The sequence below is a fragment of the Chrysemys picta genome, chromosome 10 (genome assembly GCF_011386835.1).
Source record: "Chrysemys picta bellii isolate R12L10 chromosome 10, ASM1138683v2, whole genome shotgun sequence".
In the NCBI taxonomy this organism is placed as follows: domain Eukaryota; kingdom Metazoa; phylum Chordata; order Testudines; family Emydidae; genus Chrysemys; species Chrysemys picta.
Genome location: NC_088800.1, coordinates 30,297,618 through 30,319,345, shown reverse-complemented (window position 1 = coordinate 30,319,345; position 21,728 = coordinate 30,297,618). Strand labels below are relative to the sequence as shown.

At 42.2% G+C, this 21,728-nt stretch overlaps 2 protein-coding genes across 9 annotated transcripts in view; one reads left to right on the top strand and one right to left on the bottom strand.

Moving 5' to 3' along the window:
- ENTREP2 (endosomal transmembrane epsin interactor 2) overlaps positions 1-21,728 on the bottom strand; it is a 407,682-nt gene that overhangs the window by 22,141 nt on the left and 363,813 nt on the right. For all 5 annotated transcript variants that reach the window (XM_024101862.3, XM_005284996.5, XM_065558310.1 and 2 more), the window contains 2 exons: positions 7,405-7,565; positions 6,549-6,684 (listed from right to left, as the gene is read on the bottom strand). In XM_024101862.3, the coding sequence (XP_023957630.2) occupies positions 6,549-6,684; positions 7,405-7,565 (297 nt within the window). The remainder of the gene's footprint in view (positions 1-6,548; positions 6,685-7,404; positions 7,566-21,728) is intronic.
- Positions 1-21,728, top strand: part of APBA2 (amyloid beta precursor protein binding family A member 2) — a 304,744-nt gene that overhangs the window by 242,472 nt on the left and 40,544 nt on the right. The window lies entirely within an intron of this gene.

Here is a 21,728-nt window from a genome sequence, read left to right as displayed (position 1 = left end):
ACACCTGAGTGACGTAGTTAAGCCAACTTAATTTTCCAGTGTAGACCAATCAATCAAGCTAACTATCTTCTTGCCTGCTGAATCAGACGTAAGATATTTCCTACCAATGCTCATCTCCAGTAATGCCAGACATATCTTGTACATTGTGGCATTTAGTCTGAATGGAACATACCGAGAACACAGCCTGGAATCCTCAAATTTTTCAGTAATGGCAAGAAGGTGAAATGTTTTCACCTGTGCAGTGGCTCAGTTGCTAACACTGAGACACTACCACCTCCTCCAGGGAGTGGATTATGCAGGGAGAATTTGGAGGTAACACTCTTTCTCCAGGGTAAGGGTGAAGATTACATCATTCGTTCTCAACCCTTTAGCGTTTATTCTGGGGGTACAAGATCAACTTCAAAGTGAGTCACTTGCTTTCTCAGACTTAGAAGCACCACATGGACCAAGAGCTCCTTTAGCACATTCCTAAGAAATGGGGCTGAGGGAATAAGATAGTGTGCTTGGAAACATAGGGCTCTTTCACTGAAAATTGGTAAGAAAAGGTTCCTGTTATAAATGAAAAGACAAGACCTCTCAGCTTAACCTCTGGGCTCCTGGCTGTAATGTGCAGACTCTTTACATTGGTGTATAGCTTTCTTTAAATGTAATATTTGGCCTTCCTAGTGGCGGTACTTTGCTGGCAGACTGGAAATCAAATTGAGGAATAGATAGGGCATTTTTCCACTTTACACATGGGTTTTACAACATCCCTTCTCTTAATACCAACAAAGTACCCTGAGCATCCTCTCTATTTACACAAAAGATGGCAATATCTTTAATCTCTACATAAAAATATCAACTGCCTGAGGCTTCAGCTGCTCAGTGGCATCCAAAAACGTGGAAAGATGCATGGAGAGCTTTTAATCACTTGAGGAAGCCTAGATATATATATAGAGAGTTAAAATCACTTAGAGTTCTCAGATTTTCTCTCATGGAGCACCTTTTCAACATTCAGACTCCATTTTACTAGAATTAAATCCATTTAAGTCTGTCTGGTCAGCGTATTCACAATTTGCATTTCCTTCACCCTCTCTTTCTCCATTTATCAGAATAATTGCTGAAATGTAATTTATATGCAGTTTACACTAATAAGTGGAATTGATTAACCTTCTGTTTGCTTGGGGGAAGGGAAGCCATGTTTTAACAGTAACAATCCCTTAATGTTTAGTCAGGTCAAAGCTCTTGCTCACCAGTGGGAAGGAGTGCAGGTGGTACTGGCACAGATTCTGTTATCCACCCTGCACCCCGGTAATAGATTTCATGAATATTAATACCCTCAGGAACACTGGTTGCATTAAAAGATAGTCACTAAGCTATTAGGATTCAAAGAATAGCTAAACCAGGGCTTAAATTCAGCTGGAGCTGTCCAGAGCAGAGCTCTGGTAAATATTTTCAAAGCCCCGAGCCCCTGTGCGCCCCATGGGGCTGAAGCTCCTAGCCTCGGGGCTCTGGGAAATACTATATGAGAATTTAAGCCCTGAGCAAAACCATGCTTTCCGCAACCCTGCACAGCCTACAAATAAGTAAAGCTTACAAGACATTTACTGGTATAATTCATCCAGAGACTGGGTCTTTCTATTCTTGTCTTTTGCCATACCCTAGCAGATATCACCCCTGGAAAAGTAGTGCGAAAAGCACTGTTTTCAAGGCAGTACAACAAGTTGCAGTATGGACGACAACTGCAAATTGTATTTAGAAGCAACCACTGCTACTAGCACGGACATTTTCTGTTCCTATCCAGGAAATAGCTATGTGTTCCTATCCAGGAAATAGCTATGTCTAATTTGATATAATTTGATAAAATTCTAAAGACCTTAAGCCACATAAAAACAAACCAAAAAAAAGATGCCTGATGCTCAGTAAGAGGCTTAATAATTATTATTGCTTAATGGCTCCCAGCAGCACTTCTGTAGCTAAAGCTCTGCCATTATTTCCGTTGGAAAGTCTGACTTTGAGGAGTTTATAAATCTGGTCAATTCAATTCATACTTTCAGAAGTGGTGTGCCGAGTCTTCATTTATTCACTCTAATTTAAGGTTTCGCGTGCCGGTAATACATGTTAACATTTTTTAGAAGGTCTCTCTCTATAAGTCTATATATAATATAACTAAATTACTGTTGTATGTAAAGTAAACAAGGTTTTCAAAATGTTTAAGAAGCGTCATTTAAAATTAAATTAAAATGCTGATCTTAAGCCACCGGCCTGCTCAGCCCGCTGTGGGGGTTCCATTCACCTAGGCCGGCAGCGGGCTGAGTGGGGCCTGCGGCCGGAACACTGGCTAGCAAGGGGCCGACAGCCAGAAGCCCAGGTTGGCAGTGGGCTGAGCGGGGCCGGCAGCTGGGACCCCAGCTGGCAAGGGGCCGGCAGCCAGAACCCCGGGCTGGCAGCCAGAACCCCAGACTGGCAGTGGGCTGAGCGGGGCCAGAGGCCGGGACCCCAGACCGGCGGCGGGCTGAGCGGGGCCGGCACCCCAGACCATCGGCAGGCTGAGCGGCTCAGCCCGCTGCCGGTCTGGAGTTCCGTATGCTGGCTCCTCCAGCCAGGGTCCCAGCTGCCGGCCCCGCTCAGTCCGCTGCCGGTCTGGGGTTCTGGCTGCCGGCCCCTTGCCAGCTGGGGTCCCAGCCACCAGCCCCACTCAGCCCGCTGCCAACCTGCTGCTCAGGATGGGAATGTGGGGGGTGCAAGAGTCAGGGCATGGGGTGTGGGGGGGCTGGGTATGTGTGGAGGGTGCAGGAGTCAGGGCAGAGGGCTGGGGGCATGTGAGGGGTTGCAGGAGTCAGGGCATGGGATGTGGGAGGGCTGGGTATGTGTGGAGGGTGCAGGAATCAGGGATGGGGTCATGGGGGGGATGCAGGGAGCTGGGGTGCAAGGAGGGTGCAGGGGTCAGGGCAGACGGCTGCGGGCATGTGAGGGGGTGCAGGAGTCAGGGCATGGGGTGTGAGGGGGCTGGGTATGTGTGGAGGGTGCAGGAATCAGGGATGGGGTCATGGGGGGGGGATGCAGAGGGCTGGGGTGCACGGGGATTGCAGGGGTCAGGGCAGAGGCTGGGGGGTGGGCTGGGATCAGGGGGGTGCTCTCAGCCCCCTGCCCTGAGCGGCTCACGGCAGGGGGCTGGAGGGATACACCCCACTCCTACCCCCCCTTCCCCAAGGCCCCGCTCCTATCCCCCATCCCCGCCTCCTTACTGGTCTGAGCAGCGAGGGCGCTGGGGCTGCTCTTCTCCCCTCCCTTGCAAGGGCCATTGGCGGCAGGGAGGGAGAGGAGGCGGGGCTCCACACAGCACGCTGGGGGGAAGAGGCGGGGGAGGGGGAAGCTTGGCTGCCGGCGGAGCCTGCTGTACAGCAGCAGCCGGCAGGAGCAAGCTTGCTTCTGCCCCCTGTCCCTGCCAGAGAGAGCGGTAGGCAGGGGCGGAGAAGAGCAGGCTGGGTTGGGCAGGATTTTTAATGGCACGCTGCTGCCTGCCGGGGTCCAGCTCAGCCTGCTGCCGGAGTTCGGCAGTGGGCTGAGCGGGACCCCGACAGGCAGCAGCGTGCCATTAAAAATCAGCTTGCGTGCCGTCTTTGGCAGGCGTGCCATAGGTTGTCAATCCTGGTGTAGCATGTATGTAAGAATTTGAGACTCCATTCTATATTCCTTGCAGATCTAAATTTGTCACTGACTTTAAGGTTGTGTTCTTCAGTTTTTAAATTTCTTGGGACTTCTGGTCCACAATGAATGTAGGTTTGGGCCTTTGGTGTTAATGAAAGTGTCAAGAACATAAGTTGTTCTGCAACCTCTACTTCATTCCTCACCTTCCACACCTCTTGCCATTCTACTCTTAGAGCTTTCCTGGCTAGAAACTGCCAGACATACAGTGGGGTGTTGTGGATTAACACCCAATAAGAGCTTTATAATCATGATCACATAATAATTAAAAATCCACCACTCATTTTCACTTGAGACCAGAACCAACACTGGGACCCAGGTGCCCAGAGAGGAAGGGATGATGCACTGACACTGACCCATCTGTCAGAGATTTATGGGCAATGCATCTGCTTAGGAGGGCTTTTGGGGAGGCCTGACATAATAGGGTGGAGTATGATTTTGCTGCTTTAGATTACTGGCTCGTTAAGTTAATTATTTTTGTTGTCCATGAGTGCCATGTGCTGGCGGGGTGACTGTTCCTGTGTAAATTTTGATCCTGACTAATAGACAGAGCACCCAGAATGGTGGACAGGTATATTTTTGTATTTAAATATAAATAAATAAATAGCCATTTATATAACCTTCTAGCATACCACATACAAATTCTCACCTGAAATATGTTTTTTTTAACCAGATAGGATTTTAATTGCTTTTGCCTTTTTTTAAATTTAGAGATAAGACACAAATATAAAAACATTACAAACACGCTAAGGCTTTCAGATTCCTTTACAATCAATGTTGTAAAGAAAACACGGCAGAATTTCAGTAAATAACATTTTAGAAATGAGGGGGAAATAATTGGGACTCTAAAATTTTGCTGTTCAGTAGCAAGTTTCATTGACTCATTTCTATTACTGAAGAATAAATCCAAGAGACAAGGGGGCAAGTACCTTTGATTGGACCAACTTCTGTTGGCGAGAGAGACAAGTTTCGAGTTTACACAGGTCAGAGGCAAACAATGTTTGGCCTGTTGCTACCTTCTGCCAGGTATAAGTAGACTAAAAGTGAGAAAAATAAAGACTTAGCAGAATCTACTTTGTGAGTTAAGAAGGGTGGAATGTCTGATGTGTCTCATTAAGCCTAACTGCACATCTCTTGAGCATTCACCATTGCTGCTTTCTTTGGACACTTTGTAAATTGTCAGCAATTTTCCCACTGTGGCGGTGGGTCATGTATTTATATTTTAATCTAATGTTTCTTAATATGTTGCTTTTCCTGGGGCAGAGCTACCACAAGCTATTTCTTGTATATTCTGAGTGAATGTGAAGGACTCTAGTAACACATAGTATAGATAGGTGCTATGTTAACCAGCTATATGCACCTAGCTCTGCAAATGTTTACCTCAACCTTGACAAGCAGTAGCTAGTATGTTAAATTCCTCAGACTTCCTTGAGTTTCTACTGAAATTTGAAGAAAATCAAAGATCCCAGAAGCAAGTAAAAAAAAGAAATTGAGACTGTTATATAGGGTGGCAGTTTATCAGCATGATCACCAAGCACCCTTCACATATCACTGCTTAATTTGGCATTAACTGTGTCCCCCATGTGCACCATAATTCTGTAACTGATTGTCTGAATGGATTTTGAGTCATATGGTAGAAAAAATGTAGAAAAAAACAACTGAAAAATATAAATGAGATATACTGGACCTTTTGTTAAAGCTCATAATGGAGTTAAGGGGCTTGCAGAATACTGTTATTGATACAATACTGCAAGTAATAGCATCAAAAAGTATAAGCAACAGCAAAATTACAAACAAATGTAGATTCTGCTCATTGCTTTGTTACAGAAACACGTCCCTATTTCTTATAGTTCAATATATAGCTGTGTATGGTTCCTTATCACTTAATGTAATCACTAGATGCAGGTCAGTTCCCAGTATTCTGGGGCCAGCTTGGTTTCTGTTCCTGGAAGGCTATATGTTAGAACTGGTAGAGAGTAAATTCTGACACAGGGCATAAGCCTTTCTGTCAAGATTTGGGCACGTCATTATAAGAAAATCTATGCCAGCTCTTTTCCAGAAGATAATTTGAGATCCAATGCCAACTGCAAAGCACTTTTTTTAATTCATCTAGGTTAATATATAGTCTTTTGCAGGAATTTCTCCTAACTGTTAATGGAATTTTATATAGAAATTTGTATTAATTTAAGCTCAGACCACAGGACATGTTAAAATTATATGTCCCATGAGCTGCATTTCTAATACACGCACAGATGGTATCATCACATTTTGTACCATACAAAATTACCTTCTTGGTTATCAAATCTCCTACCTATGCACAGTAAATTAAAGAAAAGTAAGGTAATCCCCCTGTTGTAGGCACTAGACTACTTTGAATAAAGGAAAACTGCTTCCTACTTGAGGATTCTTCTTCCCAAAAGGGCCCAAGAGCCCAATCTCACTTCAGAACGTCATTCTCCATCCACACCTAAAAAAAAAGATTTCTTGCTTCAATGGCTCAAATCTCTTCTCCTAGGTTTTCTTCAGTGATGGTCCAATGTTCTGTGACTATTTTTGTGATTTTTTTATAATGAATGACCTCAACTGAAATGCTATGTTTTATATAAACATTTGTCCAAGCATGCACCCAGAATTTAGGAGGATGCAGACTTATAGGTGAAGGTCACAAGCTACTACTGGGAAAGGAAAACACCCATTTAAGTTAAAGACAATGGACCGGAAATGATCAGTTTAGAGAATGCAAAAGTCCTCACAATGCAAACATCACTGTGTCCTTCAGGTACTCTTAACTCCTAAATTCTTTAGTAAGTAAGAGAATGGCCAAGGAGAATTCATCCCTATTTCCTTTGACCTTTTCTTACCTGACTAGCAGGGGTCTGTCCAATAACAGCTTCATAAGGAGGGGGCAGCTCCGTTGGATATAGCATTCCTGGGCTGTTAATGGTGACCTCATATAAAGCACTGAAGGGGGAATGAGGAAAGTCCAAATGGAGACCTCTGTTAAAGAAAATAAATGTTTAATTATCATTTCACTGCACTGGATTTACCTGGATTTACCTGGAGAACTAATGTCATCTTCTACCATGATGTAGTTAGCAGATGCATGCCTCTGAATTTGTGACCGAACCCATCACAAAGCAGTCCATGCAAATGCTTGCTCTCACTTTCAGGTGACATTTTAAATAAGAAGTAGGCAACAGCATCTCCCGTAAATGTATACAAACTTGTCTGATTTAGCGATTGGCTGAACAAGAAGTGGGACTGAGTGGACTTGTAGGCTCTAAAATTTTACATAGTTTTGCTTTGAGTGCAGTTATTGTAACAAAAAAATCTACATTTGTAAGTTACACTTTCACAATAAAGAGATTGCACTACAGTACTTGTAGGAGGTGAACTGAAAAATACTATTTCTTTTGTTTATCATTTTTACAGTGGAAATATTTGTAATAAAAATAATAATATAAAGTGAACACTGTACACTTTGTATTCTGTGTTGTAATAGAAATTAATATATTTGAAAATGTAGAAAAACAGCCACAGTATTTAATAAATTTAAATTGGTATTCTATTGTTTAACAGTGCAATTAATTTTTTAATTTTTCCAATTGGCCTGGAGCAGCGAACCAGTGGATATAATTCATTTCCCCCTGAAGTAGTCTCAATCTGTGGCCCAAAGCTATGAAGGAATAACGTTAATTTTCAGGAACAAAGAATTACCTCTGTGCTTCCATCACAGGTGCGCAGGTATATTCAGGTGGGTAATAGGGTGGTGGTGGTATTGGAGGTATGAACTCATCAAAGTCCAGGGTCTGATGCAGAATAGTTCCATGGGGAGTCATACAGTCCGGGTTGGTGGAATGTGACCTCTGTGGCAGAAACTGAAAATAAATAAAGAAGGTAAGGTTTCTTCCGATGGTAATAGTAGAAATGACAAAAATAATGAGAACACAGATTCTGCCATTCTTATTCTCACTGAGTTGTACCTTATTCCACAAGTAGCATTACTGCAATCAATTGGTCTGCTTCAGGGAGTAGAGTACTACTCAGTATGAGTGAGGGCAGTAGAATCTGGCCCAAAATTAGGATGAGGGAATTCATAGAATCATAGAATATTAGAGTTGGAAGAGACCTCAGGAGGTCATCTAGTCCAATCCCCTGCTCAAAGCAGGACCAACACCAATTAAATCATCCCAGCCAAGACTTTGTCAAGTCAGGCCTTAAAAACCTCTAAGGATGGAGATTCCACCACCTCCCTATGTAACCCATTCCAGTGCTTCACCACCCTCCTAGTGAAATAGTGTTTCCCAATATCCAACCTAGACCTCCCCCACTGCAACTTGAAAACATTGCTTCTTGTTCTGTCATCTGCCACCACTGAGAATAGCCTAGCTCCAGCCTCTTTGGAACCCCCCTTCAGGTAGTTGAAGGCTTCTATCAAATCCCCCCTCACTCTTCTCTTGTAAAGTAATTTTCTTTGCTAAATCATTAAATGATTAATGGTATAACCTGTTCAAAAATAATGAACACTTGGATATACGTATTAAAATAACTATTTGCACATTCTCACTGCCAATTTGGAATGCATCATATTAAAAATCAGGTGCTACATGCTAAATATGTATTTTTAAAAAAAGAAAAAGAAATGACAAGTGTCCCACAAACCCATGTTTCATTACATGAGAATTCAACCTAATTTGTATTTGTTTTTATAAAATAAATGTTCTCAATATTAATATATTTTTATAGTTGTTGTGGTATAGAAATTGCTATGTTTTAATATGGTATACAGTTTTAAAATACTGTAATCCTGTGAATAAAAAGAAAAGAAAAAGGATTCTCCCCTACACATACACATTCCCACACCTAAAAAGTAGGGGTGTCAAGCAATTTAAAAAATTTCAAATATATTGATTTCAATTACAACACAGATACAAAGTGTACAGTGCTCACTTTATTTTTTATTACAAGTATTTGCACTGTAAAAAAACAAAAGAAATAATATTTTTCAATTCACTTACTACAAGTACTGTAGTGCAATCTCTTTATCATGAAAGTTGAACTTAAAAATGTAGAATTATGTACAGAAAATAACTGCACTGAAAAATAAAACTTTAGAGCATGCAAGTCCACTCTTACTTCTTGTTCAGCCAATCACTCAGACAAACAAGTTTGTTTACATTTGCAGGAGATAATGCTGCCCGCTTCTTGTTTACAGTGTCACCTGAAAATGAGAACAGGCATTCTCATGGGACTGTTGTAGATGGTGTCACTAGATATTTACATGCCGGATGCGCTAAAGATATATGGCAGAATGTGGGTAAAACAGAGCAGGGGACATACAATTCTCCCCCAAGGAGTTCAGTCACATATTTAATTAACACATTATTTTTTTAACGAGCATCATCAGCATGGAAGCATGTCCTCTGGAATGGTGGCCAAAGCATGAAGGGGCAAGGAACGTTTAGCATATCTGGCACGTAAATACCTTGCAATGCCGGCTACAAAAGTGCCATGCAAATACCTGTTCTCACTTTCTGGTGACACTGTAAATAAGAGGAGGGTAGCATTATCACCCTCCTATAAGTGTAAACAAAACTTGTTTGTCTAAGCAATTGGCTGAACAAGAAATAGGACAGAGTGGACCTGTCAGCTCTGAAGTTTTACATTGTTTTGTTTTTGAGTGCAGTTATGTAACAAAAAAAATCTACATTTGTAAATTGCGCTTTCACGACAAAGACATTGCACTACAGTACTTGTAGGAGATTAACTGAAAAATACTATTTCTTTTGTTTATCATTTTTACAGTGCACATATTTGTAATAAAAACAATACACACCGTGATTTCAATTACAACAGAGAATACAATATATATGAAAATGTAGAAAAATGTCCAAAATATGTAATCAATTTTAATTAGTATTCTATTGTTTAACAGTGCAATTAAAACTGCCACTAAATCGACAGCCCTACTAAAAACAAAAAATACAAGTGTACCAAACCCTAAACAGTAACAGTGCCTGAGACGTACAAATCAAGGCCTGAAGCTGATCAGCCTCTAACACAGCACTAGTATCAAAAAGCAACTCAGTGATATAGAAAAACAGTAGCCTAATGAGCCTGTTAGCAGGTTTAAATGACAGTGTGATCCTATGGGGACTGTTCTGAAGATCAAATGACACCTGGCCTTTGTGACCCTGTTTTATATGTGCTGCATGGGGAGAAGCACCACAATAGCCAATCAAAACACACAGAGGCATTCTTTCACCTTCTGTTGAGTCTCTGCTGTCATTATTTTTGTAGGATTGGTAGACGATTGGGTCTTTAGCTCACCTTTTGAAACAATTGAGCTAAGAAAATTTGCTGAAGGCACACTTCTGCTTTATACTGGAACAAGTGAATACATCTGTTTGTACTGTTGTCTCATTGCATTATTATGATTTTTATAAAATTTCCATGGACACAGATTAAAGAAGCAGTCATATAATAGGAAAACAAAAATGTTTATGTTTAGAAGACCTAGCAAATGACTTTCATTTTTAGCTTGGCAGGGGTTCTAACTTTCTGGGAAAAACTCATCTCAGATGTAAATCTGATTTAACATTACACCAGCAATTATTTTGGCTCCTTGTGTCAGGTTAAAGTAATCAATGTTCCATGAAACACTCTATGTATAAGATGTCTCAAAGGTCACAGTCTCAATGATGTAATACAATGGAGGGTCAGGGAGCCAGGTCTCCTTTGTTTGTGGAAAACTAACAATTAGAGGCTTACTAATTAGCTGTCAAGTTATACTTTCCAAGATGTCTACTAAGTAATTAGCCTCCCATGCTCCAGATTCTGCTACCACCCGTCAATCTACTCCTTTCAGTCAGTGTGTTCTACTGATGCTACTAGAACAAGAGGAGCACTCTCATAGTTACATATTACCTCTGGCCTGATGCCCACTAGCTCTTCCCAGGTTGAACCTAGGAACAAAACGTATACTAAAACCTTAACGATGCTAGCCTAGGCAAGAAGTGGGGGGTTGAGTGGGGTGTCAGTAGTCGTCCAGGTGTAGTCTCTGACAGATGTACAGGGAGAAATTGTCACAGGGAGCACACTGCAGCAGGACAATCTGTCTCTCTCAGACAGACATGGAGTTAACTGGGCTGAGAGGAGTTTGCAAGAAAAGATTAAGGTATAGGTAAGGGGAAATATACATCTAGCCCTGTTATATTATATGCTTGCTCTTATTCATAGATTTATAGTTTCCAAGGCCAAAAGGACCATTGTGATCATCTTCTAGTCTGACCTCCCGTATAACACAGACCACATAATGCCACCAAAATAATTCTTCTCTTATCAATTTTGTACAGTTAATCATTATCCCCCTTCTTCTATTTGTTATAATATATTTTAATGATAAATAAAAATTATTCCAAATAATATATACATAAATATTGGAATATATAATTAAAATAATTATATTTAATTATAAATAATACATAATTATTTGGAATTCCTCCTGGTATTCTTCTCTCTGCTGACCACAGCCTGCCTATCGTAGTCTGTCTCCAGCCATTAAGAAAGCTTCTTGTCTGTTCCTCTCTCTCCAATTCCTTGGTGGCCAGTTTCATTCTTCCATGAACCTAAGGTACGGATGTTTCCTGAACCTGGCTATCTAGGTATGCCTCAGCTTCTCTGATTCTCAATAGCATCTCTCCTTCCCTTTCCAATCCAATAATTTTTTCTTCCAGCACAGCTACCAACTTGTACTTCATACATAAGAAGTCCCTTCCAGCTTCAGGCGGGGTGGGGGGTGGGGAGGGGGAAGGGACACAGCCATTGCAAGTCACAACCACGATTCCATTGCTGTCCATCTGGAATCAAACACAGAGCTGGACCTGGAAGAAAAGCCTCTCACACTCCCTCTCTGAATTCCCTCCAAAATTCTCCTGTTAGCTGCCTCTGTTCACGACTCTGAGTGCATAAGGCTTTTGGGTGAATGAATAAATAATACTTTGTTTTCGTCACTTTAATCAGCCAACATCACAGGCTCACAGAGTAAAAGAGCTCACTGTCATCAAACCCAGTTAACACAGCTGGTAACGAGGGGGGCTACACTCCAGAGATCCTGTCTAAAAATGTTTGGACTGCATGGTTCCACCCAGAGAGAGGTGCAGGAAGCCAGGCCTCTGAGAGGTGCACTCGAGAGGGACTAACAAGGGTCCAAACCACAGATTGCCTGGTTACTGTGACAGTCAGCAGATGAACTAGTACTCAGCAGTTTAGTGGAAAGTGCAGACAGGGCAAGCTGCATTCAGCACCATTTCAGAAACTCTGAAGCAGCTTCCTAAGAAACCCTTTTGAGGTTTGAACCAATGCTGAGAGCAGGTATCAGCAATGGATAAAGGTGAACAGTTGTAGGCAAGGACAAACTGCGATCAGCACCATTTCAGCAAGCGTGGTTGAAATCTTACACAATCTTATAGCTGAAGTCAATGTTAACGGCAAATACTCTGAATTTATTGGCCTCGAGAGAAACATGACATGGCTGCTTATGTCACTGCTCTTATTTGTAATAGTGATTGAAACTTTATCACAATAAAAGAGAAGAAAATACAATTCCTTAGTAATAAATGCAGGCAGCCCAGAGAACCAAGTTGTTTAGCATATGGGCAATCCCTTGGTGATGTTTGTTTATTCCCTTACCTTTGTGCTTCATATTATGAAAGACATGAAACTCAGAGAAGTTTCAAAGTTTACAGGAATTGTGCTCCTAAGTCAACTAGAAGTTTTTGAAAATCCCATCCAATTTATCCCTAATCCAAAGTATTAGATTTCATTGGGCAAAAAACTCATCAAGACAGTTTGAGGCCAATATTACCTCTCATCTGGGAAAAATATATAATACACATTATGCATCTCTGTTGAAAAGCCTTGAAAGAGATACATAAAATTGGATAAGCCTTCTCTCCAAGATTATCTTCTTTTTTCAAATTCTTGGAATAGAAATCCCTACAAAATTATTAGAAGAGTTAATCTCCTCCATTTTATATTTTATTTGGAGTAATAAAATCACTCATTAAAAAAAGTATACAGGTCAGTATTTCAAAGAGGGCTAGTGGTACAAACCTAAGGGGGTATTATTGGGCACCAGAACTCTGGGCCTTGATAGCCTGATATGATGGGTATAGCAATAATTATTGGAGAACACAGAGCAGGAAATATTTGCTATCATATTTGGGTCAACATTTTCATTTCCAAAACACCCAAGACCTCCCATTTAGTGATTTCCCTGAAAACTTTGGAGCAAAGTAGAAGTGAAAAACGGCCCAGCCTCTTCCCCTCTAACAACAAAATAGATACAATCCAACCTTCCCTCCAGGAGACATTGATCCCACTTTTTTAAAAATGGGAAAAAGTGAGCCTGCAAAGAGTAGGGTAGTTAATTAAAGGGGAAAAAATGATAGACCCAGAGACATTACAAGGAACTTTTACTATAACTAAGATACCAATATTTAATTAAATACAGTTAAAATATATTTCAAGCCTCCCAAGAAATGGCAGGTTCTAGAAATGACTTACGGATATTGAAATGATAATGAACTCTAGCAGATCTAAAATCAATTTCAAAACTATATAGTGAACTTATTATACTTGAAATGGATGGCAAATGTAATTACAGGAAGAAATGGGAAAGGTTCTAGATGAAGAAATTCCCTTAGAGCATTGGTCCTTTATTTGGGGTAAAGTACCTCCCTTTTCCAGATATCTAACAGTAAAAGAAAATCAGTATATTTTGCTAATTCAGTGGTATCTCACACCCTCTCATTTAAAGAGAATCTACAATGATGCACCAAACAGTTGGAGTGTGTCCGGAATGAAAGGTACCTTTATGAATATTTGATGGGAACGTCTCAAAGTCCAGGAATATTTGTCAAGTATTTGCAACCTCATAATGAATCTCAGAGTTCACAGATAAAAAGCCTTGTCCTATCACATAATTGTGCTCACACCATCTAACAGCATGGTGTAATGCAGAATTTTGGAAGAAGAGTGAGCTAGCATATTCTAATAAACTAGCAGGGTATAGGATAGTCTGATAACGGAAATGTTTATAGATGATGTGAGACAAAGGCATAGTTGTTTCTTAAATGCCTGGCTACCGTGTCTAGAATATGTAAAAGAGAAAACAAAAGAAATCAAAACACCTGAGGAACAGAGAAATGTTTGTTTTAACAGTAAAACATCCATAGTCTTTAGCCTCTGTTCTGGTAATTTATTGAATTGATGAATATTAAACTTCTGCTCCTGTGTCAGCTTTTACTCCAAAAATTGTCATTGTTGTAATGTAATTTGAAGCAGAGCTGTTTTTCTTTGAATCCACTCAAAGTCTGTCAAATCTAAATAACCCCTTTCCCCAAACCATCACTGCAATGACCAATTTTTGAAAGAAATTGATGGAAGAATAAGGAGATTAGGAGTGTCAATAAGAAACAAACTTTAAAGGAAAATGAGTTTTGCAGCCTGATTGTTATCCTCTTAACATTGTCCCTGTAGTTCTAGAGGACTGAAAATGAAAAGTAAAAAGTATCCATTAATCCCACAAAGAGCCATGCTCTGCACTGGAAAATGACAACATAATGCCTATTGCTGCAGGTCGTAAATTTGCAAAGGTCTTCGCTGGTTTCTAATGTTTGGACATTGGAAATGTACATTTCTCATCCTTCACGGCAAACGGACTCTGAACACATTTGCACTTTTAGAAAATCTTAACATCTTTTGCCCTGCTGGTGAAAGGGAGCACTTACAATGTTAGTTTATCTAATTCCACAACTGGTGACATCTGCTAATGATGCCATAGCTAATCCCAGTGAATTTGTGTGCTCACTTCATAACTACAACAGATGTTTCTGCATTTTGGGCAGCAGCAACATATTGTCATACTTAATTCTTTCCTCTTGAGTGGAATGCTGACAAACCAGTAATAAGAAAAGTGATCATCCATATCAGAAGAAAAGCTGAAGCCTACCAAAATTATAGGCCCTCATTTTCAAAATTAGGGCTGCACAATAATGTGGCACAAAAATGTGCATTCAGTTGTTTTACTAACTAGCACGTGAAAGTATTATTTGTTGTTTATTTATGGGAGTGCTCACTGTGTGTTAGGCACTTGCCAAACCCTCAAGGATGGCTCATACTAGAAAGAGCTTATAAACTAAGAAACTATGTGTGTGCAAAATAGTCAATGAATGTGAATTGCCAGATGTGTAATCTGACATCTGGCTCCAAATTTCCTAAAATAGGACCATCAAATCCTAAATCCTAGATCCTAAATCCATATTCAGGCACCACTCCCACTGGTCAATAGGAACTGCTGAGTGCTCAGCATTTTCTGAAGTCAGAAGGTGCATAAAGATGATTACTATTTATATTACGGTAGCACAGAGGTCACAAGTAGGATCAGGGTCCATTGTGCTATACACCAAACACATAGTAAGAGACAGACCAAAATTTTCAAGAACAGACTCTAATGTTTACACTCTTAAATCAATGTTTAAATACCCAAAGGTGGTATTTTCAAAAGCTCCTAAGTCATTTATGCACACTTGAAAACCCACACTTAGGAGGCTAACTATGGTTTTGAAAAATTCGGTCATAGCCCCTGGCCCAAAGAACTTGCAATCTAAATAGACAAGGCAAAGGGTTAGGGTTGAGGTGTCTGTTTTTTGACCGGAACACCCAGTTGCAAAGCGACCCTGGCGGCTCTGGTCAGCACTGCTGACTGGGCCATTGAAAGTCCGGTTGGCAGTGCAGCAGGGTTAACGCAGGCTCCCTGCCTGCCATGGCTTTGCACAGCTCCTGGAAGCAGCAGCATGTCCCCCCTCCGGCTCTTACATGTAGGGACAGCCAGGGGGCTCTGCGGCTCCCATTGGTCGTGAACCACAGACAAAGGGAGCTGCAGAGGTGGCGTCTGCGGATGGGGTGGTGCACAGAGCTGCTTGGCCACGCCTCCATGTAGGAGGTGGACGGGGGACATGCCTCTGCTTCTGGGAGCTGCCTGAGGTAAGCGCCGCCTGGAGCCTGCACTCCCTCCTGCACCTCAACTCCAGCCCTGATCCCCCTCTTGCCATCTGAACCCCTCAGCCGCAGCCCAGAGCACTCTCCTACACCCCAAACCTCTCAGCCCCACCCCACAGCCCGTACCCACTCCCACACCCTAACCCCCTGCCTCAGCCTAGAGCCCCCTCCTCACCCCAAACTCCTCATCCCTGGCTCCACCCCAGAGCCTGCACCCCCCAGCTGGAGCCCTCACCCTCTCTTGCATCCCAACCCACTGTGTCAGCCTGGAGCCCTCTTCCACACCCTGAACTTCTCATTTGTGGTCCCATCCCGGAGCCTGCACTCCCAGCTGGAACCCTCACCCCCTCCCTCAACCCAATCCCCTGAGCCAGCCCAGTGAAAATGAGTGACTGAATGAGGGTGGGGAGAGCGAGCAACAAGGGAGGGGAGATGTAGTGAGTGAGGGCGGGACCTCGGAGGAGGAGTGTAACAAGAGTGTTCGGTTCTGTGTGAGTAGAAAGTTGGCAACCCTACAAAGGGTAGGAGGGAAAATAGAGATGCAGACTAATAAGTAACTTGCCCAAAGTCACACAGCAGGTCATTGGCACAGCCAGAATAAAATCCAGGTCTCCTGGTTTCTAGTCCCGTACCCTATCCATTACACCACAATGCCTCCCAATGGATTTAGTTTATGGATATGGATTTAGGACCCTAATTTTAAGCACTTATTTTTGAAAAGCAGGACTTTGATCAATTACCCATGTGCAGCCAGGCCACCGTGGTTCTCAACCTATTTACCATTATGGCTGGCTTATACAGCTCTCTATGTGTTGGGTGGGCTGCAGCCACACTATATATAATACCTGTACAACACTTAACATCACTGAAAGTCATTTAAAAACTAGCCCAATCTATTGATTGAAATAAAGGGTTTTTTCTGTTAACACATTGGACTATAAGATGTGGCTCAGTGGCTTTGCATGTGTATGAGAATGAGCGAGTGTATGTAGGTGAAAGTTGTGTGAAACAGACAGGAAGTGTGCGTGTGTGTGCGAGAGAGAGCGCTAGTGTGGGAGAGTTGTGGGAGACAGACAGTACCAGTGCCCATGATATATAATACTTGGGGGTTATGGGGCGGTTGAATTAACCGGTTTCTGTACAATAGTTGGTATTGTCCTGGGCTGTTGATCACTGCAAGATAATTGTGAATCCCTGAGCTTAGTGCTTAAAAGTGGAAAAAGCATGTGTGTATGTTGGGGGGGCGTCTATGATAATCCCAGATGAAATAAATGTTCATGCACTTGGAGGGCAGCGCTTAAAGGGTACCCCTCAGTGACCCGACTCCATTTTTAATTCTTTTTTGCCAGGACTGTGACCCCTTGTGATTCTGCTCACTTTAAGCCTTGCCTGAGCTGGGCCCACAAAACAGCTGCAGTGTCAGCTGTATCTTCGTCTGAGCTGCTGGTCTGTAAATGCAGGGGGCAGCGTGCGTGGCGTGTGGCACACAGCAGCTCTGCCCTCGGTGCCTCTCACCTTGTCTGAGGCGGGGGCAGAGTCCTGCTGGGCATGGGTGTGTGGACACTGACCTCTGTCTGGTGGTAGTGACTATGGAGGTAATGCAGCTGGGTTGGAGGGGGCTGCTCCGGGCACCACTCAGTGCAGGGGGTACCAGGAGCATGCACTCAGCCCTACGTGGGGCTCAACACTGGGGCACTGTCCAGGCCAGAGAGGGTCACTGCTGAGGATGGCATTAGAGCCCTGTAACAGAGATTGCTTGGGGGGGGGTGTGTGTGAGGGCTCCTCCCCACCCTGCCTACTGTGACTGCCCAATTGGGCACATGTCCCTCCACTCCTGCTCCCAGACAGTCAGGGGCCGGGGGTGATTTCACCCACTGAGCCAAGGGGATCACTAGCTGGGAAGCTGCCCATGGGACAAATTTCCACCCTGCACCAGCTCTCCCTCTAGAGACCGGACTTACAGGGCAGCCTCCTGCTCTGGCTGTGAGCTCCGTGTCTGGACATGGCCAGCATGGGATGGGCAGGCAGGCAGGCCCTGTCTGCTGCACACAGCCCAGAGCGCGCTGCAGCCTGCAGCATGCTCATCCCCCTGGAGGCGACACGAGGCTGTGGCTAGTGCGGGGGCATGTGCCTCCTCCCCATTTCTCTGGATGCCTCTGGCCGAGACACCCAGAAGTGAAAAGGCAGCGCTCCCCCTGGTGGCAGCACTCTCAGTCATCCTCCTCTCTTCCTCTTGCCCCATCCCTCTATCCCCCTCCTCTCCCTAACCCACCTCCTTGCTCTGCCCTCCCACGGGCACTCACCACTGTACAGAAACTGGACCCAGAACACATAGAAGAGGATGATGACAGACACTAGAACCAAGAGGCAACATCCTGGAGCGGCCAGCCTCAGTCAAGCAAAGGGGCCGAGTGAGCCGGCGCAGCATGGGAAGGACAGAACCTCCCTCCCCCCAGCAGGCTGAGCAGAGCAAGCCCTGCTCGGCGCTCGCAGAAATTGGGAGAGGGATGTCGGGGGGGGGGGGGAGAGGCAATGCCCCCCACACTATGCCAATGGCTTGTGTGGTTGATGACCCTGTGCATCCCCCTGCCTGCGGCAACCAAACTTTTGGCATTGGGTCAGTAGGTCTGATGGACATTGTCAGGTTGCCTTTTCGACCACGCTTTCCCGTCGAAAACCGGACATCTGGCAACTCTACATGTCTGTGCAGCACGGGGAGGGAGGGAGGAAGCAGCTAGCTGAGCTCCTCCACTGCCACAAGGGGCTGCTTTGCCTTCCCTACTGGCAGGGAGCGCTCCAGCAGGGCTCTGTGACACATCTCCTCCTCAGCTGGCCCTGCTCCTGCTGGGACCAGGAATGAGATGCGGCAAACTCTGAATTTTTTTTAGCACATAGCTGGGCCGCAGCTGTGTGCTAATTGGGCCGCAAGCGGCCTGCGGGTTGAGAACCACTGAGCCAGGGTAATTGTGGCAGCAGCTGTGATGGGGATATATGAGACGTTAGTTATGCTGAGTAAGATTTAATATTTATTTGTATTAAGTCTTAGAAAAAAATTACAAATAAGCATTTCTTCCCAGGACATATTTCATGAGTCAAATATAATACTTTAGGTACAAGATTCTATATACCAGGGAAAGACTCAATCCCTGCTAAAGAAACTCCACAGAAGAGAACAAGAGATACTGATAATAATGAAAAAAAAAAAACATGCATGAATCAGGTGTTTGCAGGATCGGGGCTTAAATGTATAAACCTTTCTATTTTGAAGTAACCAAAACTGAGACTATTTTCAAATCTGCAAAGGGACTAATTTTTAACTAACTTCAACTTCAAAACTATTAATGGAATTAACTGACAAGGATGGAGGACTCTCTAATCCTAAAGGTAACGGCTTCAGTTTTCAGCTGGCAATTTTACTCTGTCCTAATTGAGGGAAGGATTTGAAATTGATCTTATAACCAACTCTGGCTGGTGACTGTTTTTTCATAACAATAGTGGAAAACTGCTAATCAGTCATAACAACACACGTCAGGTTCAGTCATAATGAAACATTGCTTTCCTGAGGTGCTTTAGAGATATAATAATCATTATTGTGAAGTAGGACTCAGAGATATTTAAAGAGTTGCGTAATTACAAGACTATCACGTTGAAGATACTTTCACCCAATACAACATACCAAAGAACTACAAAAACACTATACTATAGCCTTCTGATGCACAAAGTAACAATGCCATCTTTGCTTAGACACCTCCTTCTTCCTATATCAGAAGGCAAAATTTTGACATTTAAAAACTCTATTGGCTTAGTATTTACAATTTATGGTTATAGTGTGGAAATCCAGCATTGTAAATACTAGCCCATACAGTAGTTAACCTTTCCTTTATCTTACATGCTTAAGAAATTGACTAGCATTAGGCCTCAATGCACAAAGTCACAAGTTCATCGATGTTCCATAAATGTTTAATTAGATACCTTTCTGAAAACTGTAACCTCTACAAAAGGTTAGTAACTGCCGTGACAGCTTTAGTGGATTTATACTACTAGAGAGAGTTTGTGCAGTACATACAATTAAAGTGGAAGATTTTCTTAATCTTAGTAATGTAGCAATAAAAATACACTATAGGCCCACAGCAGGTGCTTAAATAACATAATAGCAGCACTAGCTAAATGAAGAGGTGACACTAAAATAGAAGTCGTTTTATAGTGGCAAAATTATTCTTTTTATATAGTTAAATATAAATTGAGTTTATTTGGGGCTTTAAAAGTAAAAGACTAGAAAAAGAAAATTCTAATTTCTTTCTGACCTGTTTTTGTTCTTTCTAAAAGAGAACACTTATTTTTCTTGTGTTTCTAAGAGTAAACAGTGATCATTCATCCAACAGATGCCAAAGCACTTTACAAAAGTCTCTAAATAATTATGCAACCTATATATGCTATATAGCGAAATTACTTTGCCCACTGCCTCAGCACTGCCACCTATAAGGCAAAATACAGTAATGTTTAACAATGTCCAGCAACACTACACAGCAGTCCAGTGAGAAAGAACACTTCATTCAATAAAAGGAGACTGGAAATTTAGGTAAGTATAATGTAGTTACTGAAATTAGAATTTGGCCAGGACAGTGGGGTTAAAAGCCTAGGCATTGAACTGACTAACAGCATTAAGGGCATACTATACAGTTTCTAATAATCAAGAGGACAGATTTGGTGTGGACAAAAGGAACATGACTTTTATCCCATCATATTATCAACAAACTTCATTTCTATGTGGACTGATTTCTTGATGTTAGATCTCTTCAGAAGAGGACACTAGTTATCCCACTTTTTACAACCAACACTTACAGCTTTCTATGCACATGCCTAGAAATCTTCCACCATAGAAAACTTTACACATCCAATTGATAAAATTTGCCATGGACACTAATAGGAAACTCATGCCATTGAAAATACAAGTGAGCAGAAAGGTCTCAGAATATAAAACTTTCTTTATCTGGCACTTTAAATTGCCTATTCCAACCCAATGTAAGTTCTAGTTTCTCCTGAGGGAGGAAAATTCTGCTTTCTTTTACAATGGTGTAAATCCAAAGAAGCCCACTGGAAGGAACTAATCTGGATTTTTCACCACTTTAATTGAGATCAGAAAGTGGCCCTATATATTACACACACACACACACACACACACACACACACACACACACACACACACACACACACACACACACACACACACACACACACAGTTTATTGTTAAGCTCACATTAAATAATAGAACCTTCATATAAAACAGACAATGGTTCCTGAAGAGTACTGTTTTCCTTACAGACCTCCTATTTAATGTGCTCCTATGCTATTGACTGCAGCAGCATGTTCAAGATCACAGCCTAGGGTGGTATGACTGTACTACATAAAAGTTGAATGCAAGTGCATGATAAAAATTCGTTAAGCAATTTGCTATATTCAATTAGGTAACACAAAGAGTCTGTTCAGTTAACCTCACAAGACACACACTGAATTATAATGGATGATGACAACAGTAATTATATGCTATAGTTTGTGTCTCCTCATTAACTTATTTCCCTTACACAATAAGGGATTGTTTCAGATACCGTATAAGTAACATGATAAACTGTTAATAACAGTGATGGTGATAAAGGGTGAATACACAATGATGGATAACACTGGTTTTATGAGTGATAATGTATCAATGTTCTAGGAGTTGAAGAAAGTCTAGAGTGGATGCAATTAATGCTTTAGCATGGTTACAATCAATTTCCAATGTTATTTTGCCTAAATCTGGAAACTAAATTTTAGAAGTTAATGGCATGAATTAATGCAGTAGCCATTCATTAATCAAGATGTGAATTTAAAGGTGCCTTAAGATTCAAATAAAATATCTTTGGTACTGACAGCCTGATCATTAATGGACATTTCTTCAAATTACAGAATTTTCATATAATTTGACTTAATTAGCATCTCTG